At 36.7% G+C, this 26443-nt stretch overlaps 1 protein-coding gene across 1 annotated transcript in view; it reads left to right on the top strand.

The window, feature by feature from the left end:
- Positions 1 to 15038: 15038 nt before the first annotated feature.
- Positions 15039 to 26443, top strand: part of RORB (RAR related orphan receptor B) — a gene marked incomplete at both ends in the record, with an annotated part of 37758 nt that continues 26353 nt past the window's right edge. The window contains 4 exons of the mRNA XM_079548261.1: positions 15039 to 15087; positions 16194 to 16279; positions 20612 to 20753; positions 24269 to 24670. Of these exons, the coding sequence (XP_079404387.1) occupies positions 15039 to 15087; positions 16194 to 16279; positions 20612 to 20753; positions 24269 to 24670 (679 nt within the window). The remainder of the gene's footprint in view (positions 15088 to 16193; positions 16280 to 20611; positions 20754 to 24268; positions 24671 to 26443) is intronic.

Raw genomic sequence — 26443 nt, 5'->3', positions numbered from 1 at the left:
TTGGTGGCAAACAATTCACTCCAATGCTAAAATCCAATAGGGAGAGATTGACATGAGATGTAATGTGAGGTTTGAAATCATGAACACCTGGGACTGTTGGTTTGCAAAATCAATAGCTTCCAATAATGATTATTTGATACTCTTACCAGGTAGTTTTGTGAACATCCAAATTGTAAAAGCCTAATATATCTGACTTAATTCTGGGATGTAGCCCTTATTTTCTCTTTATGTGTTCCGAAGAGATGTAGTATTCATTTTACAAAACAGACTTTTTATCAAGAGGAGCATATCACTTCTAGGAAAGTGGAATGAGAAGTGGTGAGACAAAAATTCACTCAGAACAAGTCTCCCATACACTGCAAGTTTTCACACTGCAGTTTAATAATAGACCAGCTGAAAGTCTGAGGTTAGCAATTTCCACTTGGTTCAGAGATACTATTTCCTACATGTCCATGATTTTCTTCAAATTTTGTATGGATAACCATGTAGTTCTCAGTTCTTAAAACTAATCCAGTGTGTTTCAGAGCTGTTAGAGGTCATATCAACAGAGGAAGTCTGTCACCCTAATGTTATAAGGTTCTCCAAAGATCCTTCTTTTCTGCACATAAAGGTATAGCCTCTCTTATCATTTCAGAAGTCCTTGAACTTAAAAAGCGCTGCATAGTGCACTAATTGACCTTTTCTGGCATGCTCTCTTTTATTCTCTTCACCCATTCTGATGGGGTCTCAGGTCTCAGAAAACAAAACAGAACAAAAAGGGAAGAACCAATAGAATAACCTGCTACTTATTCTTTTGCTATTATTCCCCTATATATACAGCAGACCTGATTAAAGCCCCTAGAATCTATATAAAATTGTATTTTCTTTAAACCAGGAGGTAGCATCACCATTTTTGTATCGTTAGCTTGCAAGTGGAGTAGAGCTTGATTCACCTTGTTGAAATGTCCCCAGGGCTGTAGAGACTTAGATTTACAGATCACAAAACTTCAGGATGCAGTAAAGTTATTCTTTCTGTTCTGTATCCACAAGGGAGGAAGGCCAACCTCCAAAAGGACATTTGCAAGGTGGATCAGAGCTTGCATGGCTGAAGAATATACAAAGAAAGAGAGCAAGTGGCATGCTCATCTGATCACATTCCCCAAGGACAATACCTACTTCCTACAATAAAAGAGCAAACGCTTCATCTTTGAAATTGTGCAGGGCCACAAACCAGAAGCAGCTGCTTAGTTTCTTCCAACTTCGGAAGTTAAGACCTGGGGGCTGAATCCTACACAGCCTTCAAGAGGAGAACAGTGCAGTCTATGGCATCTTTAATAACACTGTCTTCATTTATTTTTTTAACTACAGTGTAATGAAGGAATAAATGAGAAAGAGGATCTGACCTGCAGTTAATACAATTTGACTGATTTCTCTGACTTCAGCAGCTCTGCACCAGTTCACACCAAATGAGGTTCTGAACTCATCCAAGATTGTAGATATATATACACTCATGTTTGTCATTCCCTTTGCTCCCCAGAAGCTGGATGCTTCTGTGATTTATTATTATTAATAATAATAATAATAATAAAATTAAAAAAAAAAAAAATCTGGAGCAAGAGAAAAATATTTCTGTCTGTGAAGTCATCTTGTGCCTGCTTTTAGCAAGAGTAAAGTGGCCAGGTAGAAGTGAATCCCACTGTGCCTGCTTGATAATCCCCATGTTTATTAGTCCCTAAAATGATGGCCAGATTACCCTTGATCTAGCCAAACCATTTTGACCAGGGTTATTACACAGAGCAGATTTTATGTACAGCAGCTGGAGGACTCCATGAACCATCAACATGACTGGGATGGTTCCAGAAAATGGTGTGCTCAAGTGTTCACAGTCCTAAGAAAAACCTGCAATATCTAATAAGTTTCCTTTTTCTGTTTGAATACCTTCATTGTTCAGTAGTATTGTGTTTGTTTCTTTATTTGTTTTTTTTACTCTAGTACAATAGTCAGTGTCTGCAACAACTTCTGTTGTTAATTTTCTTTCTAAATCACTTAATCCTGTGATTGTGTGTTACAAGATGCTTGAAACTGCTAAGCAAATTGGATTGATGAAAGAATTAACTGCTAGGATGTTAAGGAATAAGATTGTATTTCGTAACATTAATTAGTCTCACATTCTTGCCTTTCTTTATCTTAAAAATATCTCTCCCAAACAGTTAAAATAAATAAATTAATAAATAAAAAAGGCAAGTAAGTATGTGTTAGCCTTTTATTCAAATTCTCTCTTAGTTCAGGCCAAGCTCATAAGAAAACTTTCTGGTCAAAATGCAGCTAGAAATGCATGGAAATCAGAGCTTGCAGTACTCTACCCTATAAATGAGTGGAGTTATCATTCTATACTTGTTCAGTTCTTTAGTTGTATTTCAGTATCACTTTTTCAGCTGATAGTCAGTGGAATATATTTCTACCAGTGCAAAGTATTTCAAAGTACGTTCTGTCATTGTATTTTTTGTAAGAGTTTAAATATTGCCATTTTCTTCTGGAACCAACAACTTCTGAGTCCAAATTCTGGCTTCATAAATGCTGATGGAGGCAGAGCACCCCCTGAAACACAAACAAGACTGCAATTTACTTTTAGGCTGTACTCAAGAGATAATTCTCAGCTTGAAAAGCAATGTATCTGGAGTTGTTTCTCAGCACTGATTTGATGTTAATTCCTGCATCAGAAAGGTTTGTAATATTTGGCAGGACTCTATTGATTTTTTTGACTCAGGCAGAACTAATTTTCAGTTACACAAATTAGAGAAAGGGATAGAAAGAAAAAAAGAATAACCCCCCCCCCCAAAAACCTTAAATGTTGTTCATTTCTTTTGGCCATTTCTTTGATCCATGTTTTTTATCTGTAAGTGGTGTGTCTAATAGGGAACTGTAATATATTATGGAACAGTGAGACATAGAAATCTTGTTAGGCAATCACTGCTTGAGCAGAAAGAGATGCTGTTGCAACAGGAGGAAAATTATACACCAATTATTTATCCAGTCGAGAAATATTATGCCCTATAACATCAAAGACTTCCACTTATAAAATAATAGAGAGAAGGCAATTCCTATTTTTTTAGCAAGCCAGAGAATTTTTATTCATCTGAAACACAGCAAGTCAAAAGTTTGGTACCTTGTTTAAGATTATAATCCCACAGCGTCACGTGTATCCTACGTGACTGGTGCTAGGAACGGTCATGAAAAAAAATAGCTCTGTAATGTTTATGTAGATTCAAATGAGTTGTTATAAGTAATTATCTCATCCTGTTTCTTATTATCCTTCAAAGAATTTTTTCCTCATTATTGGAAAAATGTTTTTTCAGGCTGCCTATTCCCAGCTCATGTGTTTGTTTGTTTTCTGTACTTCTCCTAGTCTTTAGTAATCATCCTTATTTTCATAAACTTTGGAACCCTCTCCAAGTTTTTCCCCTTGCATCAGAATCTTTTCTGTGTCTGATTAGAACAAGCACTGAAAGCAAAGTCTGAGATAGTAGCAATTCTGAACATCTTATTTCAGTAGTAGGTAGGAACGATGTGTCAGCCTTACTGTGTCTTGAAAATGAAGTCCTCTCTGTTTCATCTTTGGCACAAATTCCAAGGGAATGAATATGCAGAGCTAGCAGAACATAACTGCTAAAATCTGAATCATCTCTCATTCCAACAAGTACTTTATGCAAAAGGTTAGGACATGAGAAAATGGTGTAGCAAGGAAAGGTCACCTTGAAATGAAATAAACCAGCCTCCTAGCAAAAATGCCTGGGAATGTATAACAGGCAGGTAAGGGAAATTCTTTCTGAGTGCAGAGATCCCACAAAGACTAATGTGTTAGCTGTCTTGTAAAAGCATTCTCATTTTATGTCTTGCTTTCTTTTGCTTTCTTTTTGACAGAAAGCCTGTGTAAAACTTGTGGTGATTTGTGTTTGTCTACATCAGCCGCTGCATAATAATATGCATGCACATACATATATGTATATATAACAATGTAATCCTAGGCAAAGGTCAACATGGGAAAAGAGCATTGTTGTAGGCTCTGACCAACTGTATTAGAGGCTTCATAATAAAATAAAATTTTCATGCCCCTAGAACCTCTGACTTACTCCTACATTCCCTAAAGAGGTGCACAAACCAAGGTCAACTAGAATTCGTTTGACGTTACTTCAATGCAATGGTTGTCCAAGAGGTGAATTTCAGTCAGGTCTGTCACATAGTGTCTAAAAACACTGTGAGCAAATTAATATTTTATGTATGGATACACTTGATACATATGATACATGATACATGATATCATGTATGGTATGATACATGCATTATGTCACAAGGTGTTTTTTTTAGTCAGTAATAATTTGCAGTCTTATCTCTGCTATTCTAATTTTGCATTTTTAATATGCAATTGAAATGAAAGCAACTAATAGCAAAGAAAAACTGAGATTTATGTTCTGAATTTCCAGAAAGTAAGTATTATTTTAAAATGACTGGGCTGGAATAAGAAATGTGTTCTATGTGAAGACAGTAGCAGAAGAAAATATTTTACACAGTTCCTCAAGCAGTTTTCCTCCCTTCTTTAATGAAATGGAACAGCCTATGCCTTTAGCACTTCTTCCCTTAATCTTGTTAATGCAGTCTGTTAAGACTCCACTTTTGCAGCAGCACAGGTGTGACCACATAGAGAATACTCTTCTGCACCTAGGTATCTTATTTATTTACTACAAAATGTGTGATGTTCAACACAGAACAAAAACTGAGGCTACTGGTGAGTTCAAATATTTTCCTTCTTACTTTTTTAACAGTCTGAGGTATTTCCGTGAAGAATAAATAGGGAAATATTAATCACACCATACCAAATCTATCCTTGAGAAAACTCCTCTTTTACTAAGATTAATTCTTTCTACTGTGTTAAAAAATGGCAGATTAAACTGGTACATAGACAGTTGGGAAGTATAACATTTTTCAGGCTGCAACAGATGCAAATCCAGGAATATCTCCAGCTGATTTCATTGCTTTTCAAAAGATAGAGCAAAGATTTAAAGTAAAAATGTGTAAAAGTGAAGATCCATAGTGGTTATAAAAAATATGATAAAATTCAAGAAATTCTAAGCAGAGAACGCTTCTGAGTGATTTCAGGCTGAAATCACTTTATTGTTTGATTGTTGTTGTCTATATGCCTTATCATTGTACCTTGTAGAAGTTATATTGTGCCTAAAGGGTGGGGGAAGGTATTGTAAAGAAAGAGATTCAGAAAAGTGGATGGGAAATTATTCCTCTGACTGTGATGACTATTACATAAAGTCCCAGGCAGTGTAAGTTAGATCCTCTTTCTACTGCACTTCTGCAATTCCACTCAAGTGTCTTGAATTACCCCAGATTTACTTAGTGCTACTCAGAACCAGAATTTTTACCAGTAGAAACACATTTTGCCATCTGTTCTTCCTCTTTGGCCCCTTCAGCCTGATGATCCTCTATTGGAAAGGAGAAAAAAAATACAGAGAGAAAGTAAAAGCAACTCTCACATTTTTAAGACAACTTTTGCTAGCAAATCATATTCATTAACAGAAGACATAAACTATGCTTATGTATTCTTCTCTCTCAACTTTTTGTTGAGCATTATAGTTAGCTATTTTGGCAAGAAAATTTAAGCTCTGACACACTTCACATAAAAAGCTGAATTAATTAGTAGTTTTTCAGGACTGAAAATTTGCAATATATTTAGCTTACTAAAATTTTTTCAGTTTTAGTTTCTTAAATTGCACCATATCTTGTAGTTCACCAAAGTATTGTTAGTCAAAGTATATGACTGTAATAGTCAAATCAGAATTAATTTTCCTGAAGATACCTTGCTTAAGTCATTCAGAAAGTAACAACTATTTTTAATTGCAATTGATTGATAGATTTTCAGAGATTCTAAGAATGAAAAACTTCTACAGAAATAGGACTTCTGAAGCTCAAAGAGGAAAAAAAAGGCACAGATGTTGACAAAAATCTCACTTGTCAAGGTGCAAAATAACCTCTTGTGCTTCCCTTCATTCTGATTTGCTATTCTCACACCTTGGTTTGTGGTCCATACTGTGTCATGATTAATTATATACTTCTTTGCTGCTTATTGCTGGACCACCTTATGTGCTGTGCTTAATTTTCAGGATTTGATGAAGGAAAACACCAAAGACTAAATATAAAGAAATTTAATTATTGTGACATTTACTTCCTACAATAAATGATACAACTATAATAATTCATACTGGAGATTGTATATTTGGGGAAATGAATAGTCAGTTACATATTTAAATGATTTTGCCATCATGCATACCCAAAGAAATATAGAGGGGTATTTAGTTAGTTACAATAATGTGGTATAGGCCATCAGCTATGTTAATCAAATAATGTATCAGGCTAATTGATAATGCATAAGTAATATTTTATTCTATGTTTGGTTTCCACAGCACAATACTTACTATATGATGTATATTCTCATTTTGCATCATTCTTGGATGTGAATATTTTTGTATGTCTTCTCACTAGCTTCACTACACATAGAAGGAGGGAAAAATGTTGAAATTAAAATTTTCCAGGTATATTAGTAACTACTGAGCATACTTTAAAAATGCTTGTAAGTCATTTTAAGTAACACTTCTTTATGCTGTAAAGTAAAATGCCACGCTTGGGTACAGTGTCTTTGGAGGTATTATTATAGGTAGCTCTAACAATGGTTTATATATAAATACCTGTATTTATTTTTTAAAGGTCTGTTCCGAATGTAAACATTATGGAACTTTCTATGTATGCTACAGCATGCAGTTATTTCTGGGCTTTCAGGTGCTTTTTTATCCCTACTAAGGTTGACATTTTAAACATGGCTTTTTTTCCTGTGAAACTTAACATGGCAGTAGTTACCTGCGTGTGTTTTAGCTTAGAAATTTTTTAAATCTCAGCCTCCCTTGTTAACTTTTCCATTATTTTGTTTAGAAAAAGTAGACCATACCTGAGACCTCAGTGAAAGTCAGCATATGTTTGAACATCCAATACTACTGAATGTTCAAAAAATGAAGGAATACTCAGTTGTATAAGTGATGAGCTGCTGTGAAAGGTAAAATACTTTTCTATGTTCTAAGTGTCGTATAGAGATTTTTCTGTTTCTATCATATTTTTAATATATTTCTGGTAGCATTGAGCTTAAAAATTTCCAGAAATAATGATGTAGTCACTACTTGATTCTGTTCTGTTATTTTACGTGCTTACAAAGGAAAAATTCTCTAAGTTCTCTGAGCATTCCAGAATTTGTAAGAAAATTTTGCATGTGGTAAAATATTAGAAACAGAATATTCAAGAAGTGGGATGATAGAAGACAGTTCTGACCCAGGTGGCAATTTCTCTGAAACTACATGCTTTGTAGGTCCAGAAGCTCTGATTTGTGTGCATCCACAGAGTGAACAACCTTCTTAAATCCTTAATCATATGCACTACACTATAATATTGCACTTCTATTGCCCATCCCATAGGATGTTGCTGTTTATTTTAGATCTCCAGCCGTGGTGTTGATGCACGTTTTTCTCCCCTTATCAGCACAAGTGCTTGGGAAGCAGTTCAGAAGATAAGCAGTAGTAGAGGAGGAGTTAAATAAGATTATACTTGAAGCCTGCTGTTGTACTGAGGCTGGCTTCAGTCAGTGGTTAGTGGCACTTGAGTCATGAATACTGAAAATGCTGAGGGCCAGTTGTTTCTGCAGCCTGCACTGTACAGTAGTCCTCCTTTCTCTTCATCACCATGTGGTCATGTGAGAAGGATAAGGTTGTGTGATCTCACATCCTTAAAACACAAACCTTTCTGAGCCCGTTCTCTGCAGCACCTCTATGCCTCATGGCTTTATACCTGCATACTGCTGATCTTTGTATATGTAACACGTGTAAAAAATGAGGCGTTGAGCACTACACTAAAATTTCAACCCACTCTCAATGGATGAAATAGACCATCAATATTTCTTATGCCACCTGGGCTTTCACTTGCAAAGTCCATTGATCCATTTATTCAAGTGAAAAGAAAAAAAAAAAAAAAAAAAAAGTGGATTGATGTCTGAAAAAAGTAAACATAAGTAAGGGAAGAAAAGAATTGTTTCTGCTAAACTGCTGCAATATCGTAAAGCATGTAAGGGAAACACCCACTAATTATGACAAATAAGTTGTCAAAGTTACGTGTGCTTCTGAAAAGAAATGCACATTCAACGTATTCTCTGCATAAGCTGCTATTTTTTGAATAAGTGCATATTTGTTCTTTAGAGAATTGCATAGAAAAACATGGTCATCACTGCTCAAATAACCATCCTGACCAGCTTATATAAACACTGTCTAAAGCTGCTAGAGATTATTTGCAGAACATTGGATCTGATGAGCTCAAATTGAAGATAGCTTGGGTAGTGTAATATTTGGGATTACCATAATAATCTCTTTAGGGAAAGTATGCAGTATCAGCAGAACCATTGCTTGAGTCTTTGAGGGAAGTAGAAACTGTACAGTAATAAGTCTGCATTTATTATACACTTAAATCTTTCCCTGAAAATAAGGCAAGTTTCTGAGCTCTCCAGAGGGCCTAGGCTAGGGTTCTGAGTATTTAATTAAATATCTCTGATTTGAACTCACCTAAGAAGTCCAAACTGTTGGCTGGCAATTTGCTTTTTGTTGCATAGTAACTTGTTTCACTGTAACATCATCCTTTGAAGTTACACATGTAATTTCCATGCAAATGAGTTACTGGGAAAAGAGTTCATAGATTAATATAGAAATGTCCATCAGATTTACAGAGCACAAGGTGAGTTGTCAAAGTTTACCAGTCCTTTGAGCCTTTGTGACCGCGCTGAGCACAGCTACTCAGAGGTCAGACTTTGAGCTGTAGACTGCAGCAGAGGAGTTAATTTTCGTATTTTTGAATTTGGGTACTAGGCTGTACCTGGTCGTTGCTTTCCATCACTGCCTTGCACAGTATACAAGGGGTTCTACTTACCTTCTGCTGCCTCTCAGCTTGAGAACCAGACAGCTTCCCACATGCTCCAACCACTCTGTCTTAAAATCATAAATTCTGCACAAAACAAACACAAAAACAAAAAAGCTACAAATAACTGATAATCCATATTACATGTATATCAATTCTACATTGTGTCTGTACTCTTAAAACCCTTATGGTTCTCTTGCTCACAACCATCTTCGTTCCTCTGAGAATCATCCAGCATTGCACATCTTGCAGCTTTTCTAGTTGATTAGCATAATGAAATTCTGCTTTTAGCAATTATTCTTAACCTGCCTTGAGCCTGAAGTTTTTTGCTCCTATTTCAGGTGAGATAAAAAGCTAGAGGCCCAAAATCTTTTTGTTTTTTTTTTTTTAAAGAAAACATCTTTTGGTCTAATAGATAATACATCTGGCTAAAAATCTCCTCAATGCACTCAAACCATCACAATATTACAAACAATTACTATTCATAAATTTTTAAATAATACTGCTAGATCCATTGTAGTTGCGCTTAGGAAAGAAAATAAAGGACATTTGAACAAAAGCAAGGTGTTTTTTTTTAATCTGTTGTTAATAAGAAAATGTCTTACTGTATGTTTTTTATTTTCCTTGTAATTTCATCTTCTCAATTAAAGACAATAAGCAGAGACAATTTTTTCCAGGTTTGTTTCAAAATTGATATGTAGCAAAAAAAAGATACAAAAAGATCAGACAAGCAGTCTGGATATTGCCTTTAGCTCTAAAGCAGCCGTAATCGTGTGAACTCATATTATTTCATCTGCCTATTTCAAAGCATTAGACAGTGGTCTGTAAACACTATTTTGATCATGGTAGAAACAGATACAAAATGTCATCTGAAATATAGATCCATAGTTTGGTTATAAATATTTTTCTACCACACATGAATCCTGCAAAAAGGCCGATATAGGGCAAGTCATTTTCAAACTTCAAAACATTTGTCTGTATACATTGTAATGATGTCTTCTAAGGTGTTATCCTGACTTTTCTGTCTAAAAGAAAATTTAAGTCATGCAATAGGGATACATGTTCTAACTGCATTTTAGTTTTATTCATTGAAAAAATTTTTTTTTTTCTTTAAGTCTTTTTTTTCTAGTACTCTTTAGAATAGGCATGCATTAAAGGCCTGAGTTGATTTGCAAAAAGAACTGAAGTGCAAGTCTGTGCTTTTCTTTTTAGTGAGGTGGGGATTTTTTGTTTGGGGGTTTGGAGTGTTTTTTTTTCTTCCTGGTACGTCATATGAGAAGAAGAAGAAAAGAAAATGTGTCACAAAGAAACCTTCCCTGTCACACTGATTATAAGCTAAATAAACTTCATCTGAGACTGTGAGACCATGAAAGAAATCAAACATGACAAGTGTGAGGATTTATGGGAAAAACAATTTTTTTAGCAGTAATCTATCACTCTGCTATTTTGAGTGATGATCTATCAGTTTTCTTAATATCCAACAGCCAGGACTACTACTTTTCTTGAAATTCTTGATAAGATATCTTACAGATAAGATATCTTACAAACCATGTACAGACCAATTCTACCATGTGTACTCCATGAGACGTACAGCTACATACGAGTTGCTGCTTTTGGGGTATCTCCATGTTCCATGTATGAACAGTAGGACTGGCAGATTTGAAAATCATCAACCTTGCAGTAATGCACTGGGCTGGATGGATCCAGCAGTATTCATAGATGGCATCAAGCCCAGGGTCCAGACTTGTATGCCTCACTGTGTATTAAATGCTTTGATTTTACAAAGCAGAGTGAATTCCATCATGTCTGCTCTAATGGGTCATTTGTGGTATGGTTGACAGCAAACACGAAACTACAGAGATAATTAACATTAGCTAGTATTAATAAGCTTACTTAAATGTTGTTAATGATGTAGCTCTCACTGCATGAAGTACAGCAGAGGCTGGAAAATATAACTAGTATCCTCAGCTGCACCTAAAGCCTTGCTGTAGCCACAGAATAGCTAATTTTGGTGGCAAAAATACCAAGTTCTACTTGGCAAAATTTCCATGCAGTGAAAGTTTCTATTGGTGGTAATACAGAAGGAAAAAAACTTGTCATAGATGCCAGGATGGAAAAAGAGGGAGAACTAGCAACTAGGAAAGAACAATTAATGTATTTGATTTGAATCATCAGGGATAAAAACATGAAAGACCTCTAAGTCAGTTTTTCCTTATTTTTCAAAGAACTCCCTTTGAGATTTTTGAGAAATCTTAGACTGTGAAGGAGCAAATTTTTTTTAACCACCAGTGCTCTGATTAGCTTTGAGATTTCCACATATGATTCCTTCTGGATCAACAAATTATGAAGAGGATTTCTTCTTCAAAGTTTGCTCTCAATACATGTTAGCATGCTTTTTGATCAGGAACTAAATATTAAAAGCCCAGGTTCTTGCTTTTTTTGTTTTTTCTTTTTCTTTTTTTTTTTTTTATTCCTTGAAACAAAAGCTACAAGTCTGAGAGATTATAATCCTGTTTCTGCTGAATGAAGTTCCTTATATATTTAACTGAGATCCAAGCTTTGTTTTTTTTCTTGTCTGACCACCTGTACGTGTAAACGGTAGTCCACATAATTATACTGTAGACCTATTAGTTGCCCTGTTGAATTTTTATTTTGTTTCATGAGGAATTCAGCAAATAATTGTGTAACTTCTTGATTTATTCCCAATTTCACCAAAATAACAGTTCTTGAAACTTGGTTATTGCCCTACTTTTAAAAAAATGAATTTTGTGTTAGTGAGTGAATTTTTGCTCATAATGAAGAAAAAAATCTTTAATCCTTTTTCTCTTGGGGCAACGTATGACAGAATAGCAAATGTTTCATATTTAAAGGGTTCATTTCTAAATGTATGAGATTTTGTATTTACTTCCTTAATGGGATTCTGCTCTTCCTGTTGTCCTGTGAGAATGAATTATGTTTCAGATGTAAACACAGTGTGTGTGGATTATTAATACTTGTCATGTAGAATTGAATAATTTTCACTCTGGCTTTCCAATTTGTAGGATATCATATAAACTTACAGGAAGTTCCCAGATTCAGTGAACTTGAACCCTAAGTATAAAGTAGGAGATGAATACCACAGAGAGGAAGGATGATCATGTGGTACTGATGAGCAAAGTTAGAATTGGTGATAAGAAGCAATCACGATGTAGCATGTATCCAAACGTTATTAATGGTTTGGGTGATGGTGGTTTTGCAGACTTTTATTGAGTGATACATCTCAAGACAGGATGAAAACTGAATGTGCTTGCTGAAAAATTGAACAAATGGACACTTGAGAACCCGTGTTATTGCTTGAAAAAGGCAGAAGCTGTTATTCTTACACAAATTATTAAAGTAGAGGGTAAGAAGGCAAGTGGAAAGACTTCAATAGCACAGATAAGTAGTTTTGCTGTTATACTTCCTCATTTTTGGAAGAAAGTAAGTTGTTTCCATATGCTGCTGAAAGTAATCATTATGGCAGCTTCGCTATTAGTTAGTTCCCTTTTTACTTCAGTATTCAGGAGTCAGTACTGAATCAATGTATTTTATTCTTATGAGGAATTCAGAAGTAAGCTACTCACCTTATTGCATATATATATGAGAACGATATGCAGTTCCCCAAACTGTTGGCCTGAGAAGAGAAGGAAAGAAGAAAAACAACGCAGATTTATAATTGTCTGAACAAAGATACAATGTGAAAATATGTAGTAGTCCCTGACAATCATTAAATCTGCAAAAGAAACCTGGTACAGTGGGTGTTAATTACAGTAATTCAAGATGTTTTGGGGAATACAGTGTCTTCTTTTTCATCCACCCTGTACAACTAATCACTCTAGTTTTCTGTTACAAACCTTTAAATTGTCATGCTGTCTTACGAACAAAAAGAAATGCCTAGCAGACAACAGCAATCTACTTTTCCAAACTTCCTCAAATGCTTTCTCTGTACTGAAGATACTGCATTTTCTGTGAGCTTTCTATGGAGCTTTGGTAGCAATTTTCTAGAGATCCTGTACTTACTAATTTATAGAATGGTTAATTTTGAATAAGAGTTTGAATTAATTGATGAATCACAAGCCTGAAGTATTTATTTCATATTAATTGAAATACAGAGCCATCATATTTAGTGACCTGATCTAGAAATATTTATCTCTAGTGTAGTGCTTGTAATTGCAAGTCACGTATGGAATTATTGATTGCTCGCAGTAACGAGCACTTTGCTAAATGCAATGTGTGTCACAGGATCAATACTTCTGTCTCTGTTCCTATCACTTACAAACAGTACATGCAAGTCACATTAAAAGTACCTTCAAACTGTTTTTATTTTTTTCTTCCCTTGTCATTACTTTTCCTGAAGATCTCCTCATCTTGTCACAATAGTCTCTGCTTCTGACATTGACAAATGTCTCTGAACTTTTCAGCAGTGCCAGATCCCAGAGCCTAGCCATGCAACCTCCATATGACTCTCAAGCAGAGACCTGTGAGCAGTGGCTTCAACTGTCCTTTGAAAAAGCAATACCTGGGGATGCATGTTGAAATGTTCTAATTACTGCAGTGGGGATAAGGAACAGAAAATTTTAAATGAGATCAGCTTGGCAAAATTACCAAGAAACCGAGGCTGTATTCTGTGCAGAGTTTCCTTTGTTTTTACGTGTTATGCTTGGATGGCTTGTGCATATTAGCTTCTTAAGAAAGAAATAAATCTACCTCTCTCGGTCTGCAAAAACAAAACAGGATATAGACACTAATCCAAAAACTGTGGATGACACAGAAAATTGCATTTCTAAATATGAACTTTCTTAAGCTCAAGGGCGGTCAAGATTTTTGCCTGGGTTATCTCCACCCAAAATACATGAACAACAAATTTTGTTTTCCTACAGTAAAATTCATATTATCCATCCTGACTTCTGGGCAGTTGAAAAAACTGGTTTGATTGTCTAAGCTAATATTTATTTTTCCTAGAAACGTGGTTGATTAGAGAAAGTATCTCAGGAAAGTGAGCTGACAGTGGGAAACTGAAGTTTCTTAGATCATCCATAAATGACCCTCATTCCTCCTTCCCTTGGGGTATGGTGTTACAGGGGAATAATTACTGACCTATACAGAAGAGACCTATTAATGTTCACCTGTAGTGTTTACCTACTCTAGGTAATTTCTATGGAATGGGGAATATGGTGTACCTTTCAGTGGAGAATGTGATGACTCTGTAGGATTGTTCTGAAATTTGGTTGTTTGACTTCAAGGTGGTAGGAAGGAACTCCTAGAAAACTGGTCTCCTGAAAGGAGTAATAAATATTATAGGCAAAATCAAGATAGTATCGTTATAACATCCACAACACAACTATACTTAGCGTATCTTATTTAGTGCTGTCGTTTATAAATAAGTTTTCTCCAGCATTTGTAGACTTTTTGTGTGCCAACAGATTTGAAACAGGATGCTTGTTTTAGGATCAATATCTGAATTATTATCTTGTTTCCCTGACTAACAATCTATTTTGGAGTTGAACATACTCAACCGATGGACTAAGGGTTAGCAACTCTTGCCCTCAAGAGGACAAGACTACCCCCATAGGAATCCCCCCTAGCATGCAAGATCTCAGCAGAGCTGCCCAAGTATTTGATGAGTAACTAATGTTGCAGTGAACTGTGGATACTGCAATCCTGAATATGGAACATATTGTTTTGGTTTTAGATGGGATTGAGTCAATTTTCTTGATAGCAACTGATGTGATGCATGTTTTCAATTAGTGATGAAAATAATGTTGATAACACACCAATGTTTTGTTTGTTGCTGAAACCTGCTTGCACTGAGCAAAAGAATTCTCTACTTCTCATGATGCCCTACCAGCTAATATGGATAGGTGTGTGCAAGAAAGTGGGAGGGAACATGACCATTACAGCTGACTCCAACCTAGCAAAGTGTCCATGCCATACATACAACATTGTACTTAGCAATAAATGCTGGAGGAAAAGAAGTAGTAGGGGGAGATGTTAGGAGTTTTGTTGTTTACATTCCCAAGCAACCATTACATATAATGAAGAAACGCTTTCTGGAAGTGGATAACATCTGCCTACCAGTGGGAGGTAGTGAATGAATTATTTTTCTTTGCTTGCACATGCAGATTTTGCTTTACATTTTTGCTTTACCTTTATCACAACCCATGAGTTTTCTTGCTTTCTTTCTTTTTATTCTCTCCTTTATCCGACTAGTGAGCAAGAAGCTCTGTGATGTTTGGCTGCTTACTGATGTTAAACCACAAGCAACATCTACCAGTAATAGTAAGCAAGTATGATAGCTCCAAGTCATGAAAGAACCGAGGAGAAAAAATTACTGGAAAGAAAATAGAGGTTTTTTTTCTCTTCAGTGCTTCTTACTAGAATCAGGCAAAGTCCCACCATACAGTGTGTGTGCTCTTACACTTTAGACAACAGAAGCTCACGAGATTCTAAGTAACTGAAGGAAGAAAATAGCTATGTTAGTAAAAGAAAATATATATTAAAAAATAGCAATTTCCTAATTATTTGGTTTATAAAGGGATCTGAAACACATTCATACACCAACATTTTCAGATAGCACCTGTCTCTCCCATCACACATCTACTGTGTACTTAATCTCAGTCTGTGGGTTTTACCTACCTCTGCTCTGATTCTCAAGCAAATAGTTTGAACTGGATGAGAGATTAAGTGGTCATTTACAAGTTCATCTCTGCCAGTGAGACTGTTATCTTTGTACGTTTTTAACCCATAATCTGAAGGATATAAAAACTTCATCATGTCTACAGGTCTGAAAAATGTATCAAAACATTCCACATAAAACCACCTCAGCAAAATGAAGAGTAAAGTAATGAATATTGTAAAAGCATAAGCAAGAAAAATCCAGATAATTATTTAGAATCTCTAATGCTTGTCATTAGCAACAGTGATGATGAAATTAACAAGTAAAAAAAAAAAAAGAGTATGAATAAAAACTATCAAAAATCATGAGATAGCTTGAACTGTTGAAGAGTTTTGTAGGGAATAGTGGATACATAATGTGAAGCAATTAAAATCTGCCAAATCAAAGCATTCAGAAACACACAGTACAATAAAAAGCAGTTTTATATTTTCAGGGGAGGGTGAAAAGATTGTGCGTGAAGAAAGAAATAAATGAAATAGAATTATATACTCAAAATATTTGTCTTATTTTTCAGCACAAATTGAAGTGATACCATGCAAAATCTGTGGTGATAAGTCCTCTGGAATACATTATGGAGTCATCACATGTGAAGGCTGCAAGGTATGGGATTTTAATACAGCATAGTCATCAGCATCTGCATTAGCCTCAGGCATCTGCGTACGTAATAATACACTCTTACACTCTTTCAAACAAGTAACACCAAAGGCCATAAAGACTGCTGCTTATATACATGCATTTCATGCCTAATTTTACTGGTTGCTCTTCTTTTCATCAAATAGCCTTTAGAGTTACTTCCTCTTTTGAAACATGAATTAATCACATCTGATGCAGTATAAGTGCTGATAAAGAGGCAGGCAACTTGAAGTCACACATGTTAAATAAGCTTGAGAACTGAGTTTTTTACCTTGTTTCCTATACAGCCTCAGCAGCATTAGAAGTTGATATCTTAATTCAACATCTTAAAAGCTTACAGGTGTCAGTTTAGTCCTATTTTATACCCTTTGTATTCTCTGCAGGCCAAATTGTGATCTCCAAAAGAAAAAAAATACCTTACATGATGACATTATGGATAGTGTAAAAGGATCCTTTGCTTTCTTTCTTATAGGCTCAGCATAGTGGAATTGCTTGGAACAGGAGGCTAGGGAAGAAAAAAAAAAAAAAAAGCATATTAGCATATTATACCAGACATTGGCTTAAATAACTCTAATCAGACACCAAGCAAACACAAGAAAGGTTTTCATTTACAATGTTAGAAAGATTCTGTGCTTTTTGTTATCTAAAGGGTTATACCATTCCTTATGGAACACCAGAATTTTACACTACACATGTTGGCATTCCAGCTTTGACTGTAACAACGAAGTTGTAAAGTTGAAGGGCAGCATCTGTAGTTTCTTCTACATAAAAACTCACAAGCCAGTACTTTCAAAAGTGCAGAGATAATTGTAGAGTGAAATGGAAAATCTCTACCTGCTTAATGCTTTATGGTATTTCAGAACAACTAAAAAATCTTACTACAGAACAACTAAAAAAAAACATTAATAAACTCATCCATAAACTCATTCACAAAACAATGTATTTAATGTCACTGTGTTAAGAAGCAATATATTCTCAAAGATCTGATTTCTTTCAGAAATTTTAATGATATTAAATGAAAAGCTTACCCTGTCACACTGTCTTATTGTGAGACTGGACTGGAAATAAGCATCTTCTTACAACAATTACATGAAATGGGATAGTACTAATAGATTTAATACTTTAATGTTGGCACAAAAGTGACAGGAGAAAAACATTTTGAGCAGAAAAGGAAAATCTTGACTCTGTATCCAGCCTCCACAAAGCACTGAGGGATATGGTCTCCTGTAGATGTGATCAGGCTTAATGCTAGCCCTTGTATGTGCCTCAAGACAATATTCTTAGCTCTATGTGGGGACCACTTATTGAGATAAAGAGCTTTTCTTCCACTTAACAGCAGTTTTAAATCTATGGGTTTTGTGCCAGTTTTGCAGTATCACATCAATTAGTCTAATGCTGTTTTGCTTCTTGTGAAAAAAAGATGTCAGCTTTCACATCAGGTCCAATGGAGAGCATCTCCTTCTTCAAGGGCTCTTTCTTCAGTTAAGTACTGTCTCAGGCAATGCAATGCTGCTCCTCTTTGCCCAGCAGTTAAATAATAAATATTTGTTCAGCCCATATACTAATAACTGGTCATTTCTAGCTCCCTTTGTCTGAGCCCATTAGAAATCTGAACTAATTAAGAGGAAAAAGGCCAGAAGGTCTTCCACAAGACTGCGCGCATTAAAGCAGGCACGAGAGGGCCTCTGCATTTCAGGAAATGGCGTCGGAGAATTGCACTGCCGGTGGCAATACTACAGACTCCAAGGGACAGGAAATCCTTTCATTCCATGTCTCTCCATTAATTCTGCCACTGCAAATGCATATCACAAGCACTTAATGGGCATTGTAAATGCTACAGCTGTTTCATGCTGCACATCTGCATAGGCTGAGCAGGTCAACTAAAGAAAATGGTGGCTCTGCCATCAGTCACCAGGGAAAGAGTGAAACTCAAAGACAGGTCTCCACCCCATTGTTTCTGTGACTCCTTCTTTTGAGAGGCTTCTTGTTATCCACAGCACAGCAAGGATCTGAGGACAGTTTGAGAGGCCATTCCCTTCTCAAATTGTCAGTGATGGATAAAGTGATGGATAAAGTTGAAGATGCAGAAAGACTGTTGTCAATGCTGGGAACACTGGCAAACTTGTCTTTATGTCCTTTAACTCCTCAGGAATGAATTGTGTATTGCTTCCCTAAAAAGATATTATTCCCACTAAATATAACTAATATTATGTAAAGATCTAACATGAAATGAAAGATTTCTCTGTAAGAAAGCATTTAGATCTTTGCTGAAAGAACAGAGCACAAAAATCTCTTTAGAGAAATAAAGTACCTGCTGTAGATTAACTTCATTATGTAACCCTTGATTTTTCCCTAAGAGGGGCAGTGATGGGAAAAAACAAATTCTTGTAGGAAGAGATCGAACTCAGTGGGAAAAATACACAAATAAATTATTGTGAGAAGAGATCAGCCGTAATAAAAACTGTACTACATGATAACACACAGTTGATGCTAGATGGTTGTGTGGGTTATTTTAGCGTAACTTAATTCATTTCTTCTCTCAAATCCTTATCACATAAGAACTGCTAAAATCTAAAGCAGAAAATGTTCCTCATGTCTAAAACAAAATTGGCTGTAAGATTCAACAAGTTGATAAAAAATATCTGCAATTGTCATCCATCTAGCAATAACATTAAGCTCATCTCCACAGCTAAAAGAAGGTCTGGTCAACTAGGATCAGGTAAGTCCACAATGAACTTTTCCTGAGAGTTTCCCTAAGGATATCCATGCAAATCATAACCTTAATTTAACAGCCACTGTATAGTGTAATCACTGATAAAGCCAGCATGGGCCAGATGAAGTAAGCTTCTTTGGACTCCTCAGTCTCAGGAACTATGCTGCTGTCTCCACAGTGGAACATCATGCCTATTGCCCACTGTTACTGACATCTCGTGCCACCCTAATTTGGTTCTCAGGGACTGAAGTGGGACTACAGGCACTACCTGTAGCATGAAAATCGAGTCCTATGACAACATCACCGTGTTGTTTTCCCACTCCTTTTCCCCCAAAACCCACAAGAGTTGTAAATCCCATCCCTTATTAGTATATTCTGTCAGCCTGAATGAAGATAACAATGGTTTTGCCCGATGTGCACAGTCATATCTTCCTTTCTGACTCCACTGAGCACTGTTTACAAACGAACACGGAAAGGCACAAGCACTTTGGTGTCACTTCTCCCAATGACTGCTGTATGCTTTCCCTTCATATCTTCTTGCAGGGCTGTGCCATCCTTCATCTCTCCCACCACATAGCCATGCAATTACTTTCTTCTAAAGCTGCTAAGATTGCCAGTTAACTTCCTTTCTTTGTTTCTCTTTCTCTCCCTCTCTCTCAACTCACTGATCTTCTTGTGCTTTGTTTTACAGGAAAGAAAATAGTATTATAAAATGCTTCCTCCCTAGTTACATTTTTGTTTTCATTTCTGCCACTTCATGTCATTTCTACAGTAACAGTACCTCTCGGTGCTGTTTGTAGCACTTAGGAGCTCATAAGTCATTAAGAATGAGTTCTCACCCTCTGATATTTAGCCAAATAGGCCAGCAACAGGGCAGAAAAACAGGACAGAAAAAAATAGGATATAAAGTATCTAGCTGTTTTTAATAGATTAAATGGTTAATGTTATATTCCATTGATATGGAAAATATCTTTACTTTCTCATGGTAGTGTCTAATGGTGCTGCTTTCTCCTTTGTGTGTCAGATTTACCTGATACAGCCATTAAATCCTAGTGCTTTTGTAATGTTTGAATTTGAATTACTTTTCACTCCCAAAGTGTACGGTCTATCCAGATCAGATCAGCATTTGTCAGATTCAATTAAACAGCAGACTTCAGTTTCTAATGCTATGTATAGCCAGTGCCGAATGTTAGAAGTTTCTTTCAATAAAGATGGAAAATAGTCAGAGTAAGTACTTTAATGTTATCTGTTTACCAATGCTGACAAGCTTTTCATCAGTGAGGGGCAAGAATTAGATGATCCATGGTAGTTATTACACAATAGGAATACATTCTGTAACTCCATATTGTTTGTCCTTTAACAAAGTAGTATTATATTCTTTACTGTACAATTACAAATCCTCCTTGTGAGGAGTAAATGCTCTTTAATTTCAGTGTGCAAGGCTAGCGCATCTGCAAAGCCCTAGCAAAAATAACATTATGCTACATGAGAGCTTGCACGGCTCTGTGTCTGTGTGTATGTGTGCATGTGTGCGTGCGCGTATACTCACATGGTAATACTCTGTCTCTCTTCCTCATTGCCCCTAGGGATTCTTTCGAAGGAGTCAGCAGAACAATGCCTCCTACTCCTGCCCAAGGCAGAGAAACTGTTTAATTGACAGAACCAACAGAAATCGTTGCCAACATTGCCGACTGCAGAAATGTCTTGCCCTGGGAATGTCTAGAGATGGTAAGGAGTCAGATTCCTACTTCATGCCTAAATCCTTTGAAACTCTTCTTCTCTGCTGCCTTACTTAAACTCCCTGTAGATTTCTAGAAAAAGAGAGAGGAGAAGCTCCTTGCTTTGTAATGTACACACTGTGAGACACAGATCTTCAGTTAACAATGGAGACTATTTTCATGAAGAGGGTGGGAAGATAGCAAAATGGAAAGCAATATTAGATTCAAAGTGAAAGAGTTGGAAAAGAAGCGCATTGTTCTGATCAAAATCACGAAAGTTATCTCTGGAGAGGAGGATTAATATTCCAGTTTATATAACTTTTTATATAGCAGCATTAAATACTGACGTGAGGAAGCATCCCTCTCCTTGAAATCTCTAAAGGTCTGTGAGAGTGAATAGGCGGTTTAAAAAGAAAGGTACACCTTGATAATGTTAAGGTTTTTCACCTGTTTATTTTATTGATATTTTATTGATTGATGCTCGGCTGAACATGAGCCGACAGTGTGCCCAGGTGGCCAAGAAGGCCAATGGCATCCTGGCTTGCATCAAAAACAGTGTTGCAAGCAGGAGCAGAGAGGTGATTGTTCCCCTATATTCAGCACTCGTGAGGCCGCACCTCGAGTACTGTGTCCAGTTTTGGGCCCCTCACTGCAAGAAAGATATTGAGGCCCTGGAACGTGTTCAAAGGAGGGCAACAAAGCTGGTGAGGGGTCTGGAACACAGGCCATATGAGGAGAGGCTGAAGGAGCTGGAAATGTTCAGCCTGGAGAAGAGGAGGCTCAGGGGAGACCTCATTGCTCTCTATAACTTCCTGAAGGGAGGTTGTAGTGAGCTGGGGGTCGGCCTCTTCTCTCGTGTCATTAGTGATAGGACCAGAGGGAATGGCTTCAAGCTACGGCAGGGGAGATTCAGGCTGGACATTAGGAAGTATTACTTTTCAGAAAGGGTGTCAGGCACTGGAATGGACTGCCAAGGGAGGTGGTGGAGTCACCGAGCCTGGGGGTGTTCAAGGAAAGGCTGGATGTTGTGTTGAGGGACATGGTTTAGTGGGAGCTATTGGGAATAGGTGAACGGTTGGACTGGATGATCTTTTAGGTCTTTTCCAACCTTGGTGATTCTATGATTCTATTCAGAATGCTTGACTAAGCATTTTGCCTTGTGAAAAAAAGCATTTCACTGGTGCATTGCCTCCTGTCCATGTCTGGATCACAGGAGAAACATTTCATTGCCAATGCAATGGCTGTCCAGCTCACAGTCATATTTGAAATGGTCAGGGAGTATGAGAAGAAAATATTCTGTGTTTGAAGGCAGGTTACATTTGCTTCAGCAAGGCTATATTAGTTTTGATCACCTGGCAGCATTTGTTCATAAAACTTTGGAATTCTTTGGAATTAACAGGCATTAATGATGTTACTTAAAGACTTATTACATAAGATAGTTCAGAGTATATAAGCTTGCTTTACGTCTGTAGTAGTTCTTTTCCTACCTCACTGTGTTTCATGTATCATTGAAACAATTTGCTCACCTGTCTCAGCAGAAGGAGAGGGGCCCTGCTGTCTCACCTTTAATTCATGGAGTTCTTTTGGGCCTCCTACAAAGTGTGCTTTGACACCTTAGCTGTTGCTTCTTCCCAGAAAGCACTGTAGTAAAATTTTGGTAATTTAACAGCATGTACTTTCCCAATAAAAGTAATACCTTGCAAGTATTTGAGATATCACAGAGGTATTTAACTCACAGCATTGTCTTCCCAACCTATAATGCAGGGTCTGCTGCATACAAAGAGAGGTTCTTCTGTCAACATCACTTTCTTCTTTGATTGTTGATGTGAGAGTGTTTATACTTAATGATATGGAGAGCTCTTGCAAGTTTAAAATAGCTTGCATGGATTTTTTTTAACAGAAAAATTGAATGTGAATTTTACCTCTCAGCCATGTAACAGATTCATTTTTATCATGCAGAGGCAGGATGCTAATTGACAGCAGCTGGAGAATCCAATTAATGAATATATAATGAGAGTAAACTGTGGGTGTTTGTTTTTATTACTGAGAACCTACGTTTGAAGGAAACACACAGTTGTATTTCTCAAAATCCAGTCATTGCATATTGTCCATAACAGCTTGCAATGCACTGTGGACTGGTTGCAGAGCAGCCAGTGTATGTACTCACAAACTGTATGGAGGGCTGCAAGTGAGCTGAAGCTGGTAACAAGAAAAACAAATCTCAAAGAAATACAAATAAATTGAAAGGCTATCATCTCCTCAATTTTATGGCATTTCCTTCTAATAGAGTTCTTTTCCTGTTTTCTCTGTTTTGTTGTTATTGTTTGGGTATATTTTGCTTTTAAGTAAATAAATAAATATATATATATATATATTTTTTTTTTAAATGAGAATTTGTAAGCCCAGAATCTTCTGGAGAACTATAACTGAAATGCAACTAAAATGGGAACCAAACCACTAATAAGTGTGATGATTCTGAACTGATCTCCATTACAAGTGGATGGGAAATAGCATTGGAAAATAGTCCTCATAATACATAAAATAAGTATTTCCAGAGAAATGTCCTCCTATCTGTTCTCTGATAAGTTCTGCTGAATGTATCCTAATTGACAGATCTCATTTGTCTTAAAGCATGATTAATAGCTTAATAGCTACCTCTTCTCTGAGATCTCAAGATCTAGGCCAGTAGAAACCCAGAATTTAAAGAGAGAGAAAAAAAAAAAAGAACAGATAATCATCTGTGACCATCGTATATGTAGGCTATGGATTTACTCCTTGTAGTTCCACAGCAATCAGACTGTCATTTCTGAAAATTTCAATCTCAGTGTAGTGAGCCATATTCCTGGGGACAGTGGTTTGCACTCTTGTTTTCTTGCCCTTCTCATTAGAAGGAATGCATGGATTTTGTGCATGGAGATTATGTAAATTGATTGTGTAAATCCCTGAGACTTTTCTCTGTGAAAAAGATGACATTCATTTGTGCTGTTTACCTTCCAGTCTGCTATTTTCCTCTAGGTTCTAAATCTAACCTGCAAGATTTTTTTAAAAGTGTGAAGATAACACCCCATTGAAAGAATGTGATAATAGGGCTGTAGGGCTTGTTTTCATCCAGAGTACTAATCCTGTTAACACACAGTTTAAAGGTTTGTGGAAAGTTTGTAAAATGCAAGGACTATGAATCTATAGACTGTGTTTTTCATACAGCTCTGGGTTGTTTTTCAATGAACAGAGAGATAAAAAAAGGATGCATCGACTTTTTAACATTCACAGTAGAAAGTGAGTTGCCTGACTGCGGCCCTCCTGTCAAGTAAGAGTCACTGTCAGCTTGTAAATCCAAGCAGGTGATAGTTTTCCTTTGTGAGATGAATATGACATAAAGTTCTGCATCCTCTCTCTTTCAAAAGAAAAAGATAAGTTTCCACAGCAAAAGTGATGCTAAAAGCAGATATCAGGGGAGCAGTGGTGTTGAGGGGAATTGAGACAAAAGAAAAATGACAATGGCTTGCACTGTGCTTTGCTTTTCAGCTGTGAAATTTGGAAGAATGTCCAAAAAGCAGAGGGATAGCTTGTATGCTGAAGTGCAGAAGCACCAGCAGCGATTGCAGGAACAGCGGCAGCAGCAGAGCGGTGAGGCAGAAGCCCTTGCCAGGGTTTACAGCAACAGCATCAGCAACAGCTTGGGCAATCTGAACAACGAAACGGGCAGCACCTATTCAAATGGGCACGTCATCGACCTGCCAAAGTCTGAGGGTTATTACAACGTGGATTCTGCCCAGCCTTCTCCAGATCAGTCTGGCTTAGACATGACTGGAATCAAACAGATAAAGCAGGAACCTATCTATGACCTCACCTCTGTACCAAACTTGTTTACCTATAGCTCTTTCAACAATGGGCAGTTAGCTCCGGGGATATCCATGACTGAAATAGGTAAGGAAAATTATTATTTCTCAATTGTGATGTATAAATGTAAACTAGATTATAATATTGTCTTTATTAAAATATTATATAAGCATTCTATATGTAGTCATACAGTAATTAACTGTTCACAGTCATATACATGTGTGCACACATACAGGGACCAAAGGAAAGAAAATCAGTCTGACAGTAATTGACACAATATAGAGTCAGTTCTGTTTTAAATAAGCTCTGCATATTATTCCATTTCTTAAACTAAGCAGTTTATGTTTCCATTTATGAAATGGGAGCACCAAAGTAGATGATGAATCAATCAGAAACAAGTGATAATTAGTAGTATGGCACTTGCTTCAAATGAGATCATTACTAGGAAGCTTAAATGATGTCCTCAGATAGCCAGCCATATTCTAGTCAATACTCAGAATCCCCATATCAGCTAATTTATTATCAAAAAGAACCATTTCCCTACTTCTGCTGTGTGGGTGTACATGAGCAAGCTGTCTAATCTCATGAGGTGCACAAACTCAGCCAGGGTGAAGGTAGTTGTGAGGCTATCTCCACTTCTCTGCTTGAATGCTTTGGAGAAGCATCTGTCCCTTCATTTCTTCTTTGAAAAGATGCAAAGAGACCTTTCTGTTAGATAATACAGTTTGAAAGACTACATGTGATTCTTCTGTGAGAAGGAAAAAAGATGAAAAGGTGTTCAAGAGCACTCATAGCAGAAGAATTAATGTCACACCATAGAGCTCTGACCTGGCCTTACTGCCTCTTGAATGTATGCCAAGATGTTTAAAGGTATACATGTAGTCAGACTTACAGTTAGCCCTGGAGATCTGACACATCACTGTGCCCATGTTGTATCCCTGTGGCATGTTCTAGGTCACGTTTGGTTTAGGCTGTCCAATAAAGACCTATACCCACAGAGTAGTAGTACAGAGGATTAGTGGAACATTTTCTTCACCTTCCTTTTTATCTCTTCTGGTTATATGAATAGTACTCAAAAGGGACTTGTACTAGTCTCAGTCCTGGAACAGTGGTTAACAGAACAAGGAACCAACTGAGGAACAATTTCAACACTTAAGGGCAGTGTTCCCAGAGATACCCAAGATGATATCAGAAATACAGCCATTCTGATAATCTATGATTTAGTGTTTACACTTATTTATAGAAGTAAGCTCAACAAAGAAAATGTGGCCTTTGGACTACATCTGTAGTTACCAAAGGATTCCACTGAAGTCAATGGTATCTTCTGACTTATGAAGGTTCAGAGAAGCATTTAACATTTGCTTCTTTCTGGATCACATAGAAACGATGCTTCGCTCTTAAATTTGCACCCAGATTTTTGCTTTCCTAGGTCTAAAACTGACTACTCTGTACCTCAGACCACATTTACCAGCCTTTCATCTTCCAAATCATCAAAAGTGTTCCACTTCTTAAGCACAGAAAGTGGGGAAAAGCCCTGAGCATAAAGAGTAAAACATGACAAAGGGTCTGTCTCTGAGCCAACAGCAGAAGTGAGGTGCTGGGATTTACCTCTCAATCATTTAAAAGGGAAAACTGGGCTCCTCTGTAGCTAGGATTTTACCAAGTTCTGCTTTTATGTCACTTAAGGTACCTGCAACACAGAGGTAAGGATATTAGTGAGAGATAATGTAGTATAACAGAGAACTGACACAACCAAAAAAAGTGAAGGAAATGTACCATAAAGTACTAGGATTAATGTGGAGGTGAGTTTTTTTTTCCAGGTTTAAAAACAAACAGAAAACATCTCTTGACACTAGAGTG

Source organism: Tetrao urogallus, assembly GCF_951394365.1.
Source record: "Tetrao urogallus genome assembly, chromosome: Z".
NCBI classification, from domain to species: Eukaryota; Metazoa; Chordata; class Aves; order Galliformes; family Phasianidae; genus Tetrao; species Tetrao urogallus.
Note: the sequence above shows the minus strand (reverse complement) of the source record. Positions and strands in the feature narration are given on the sequence as shown.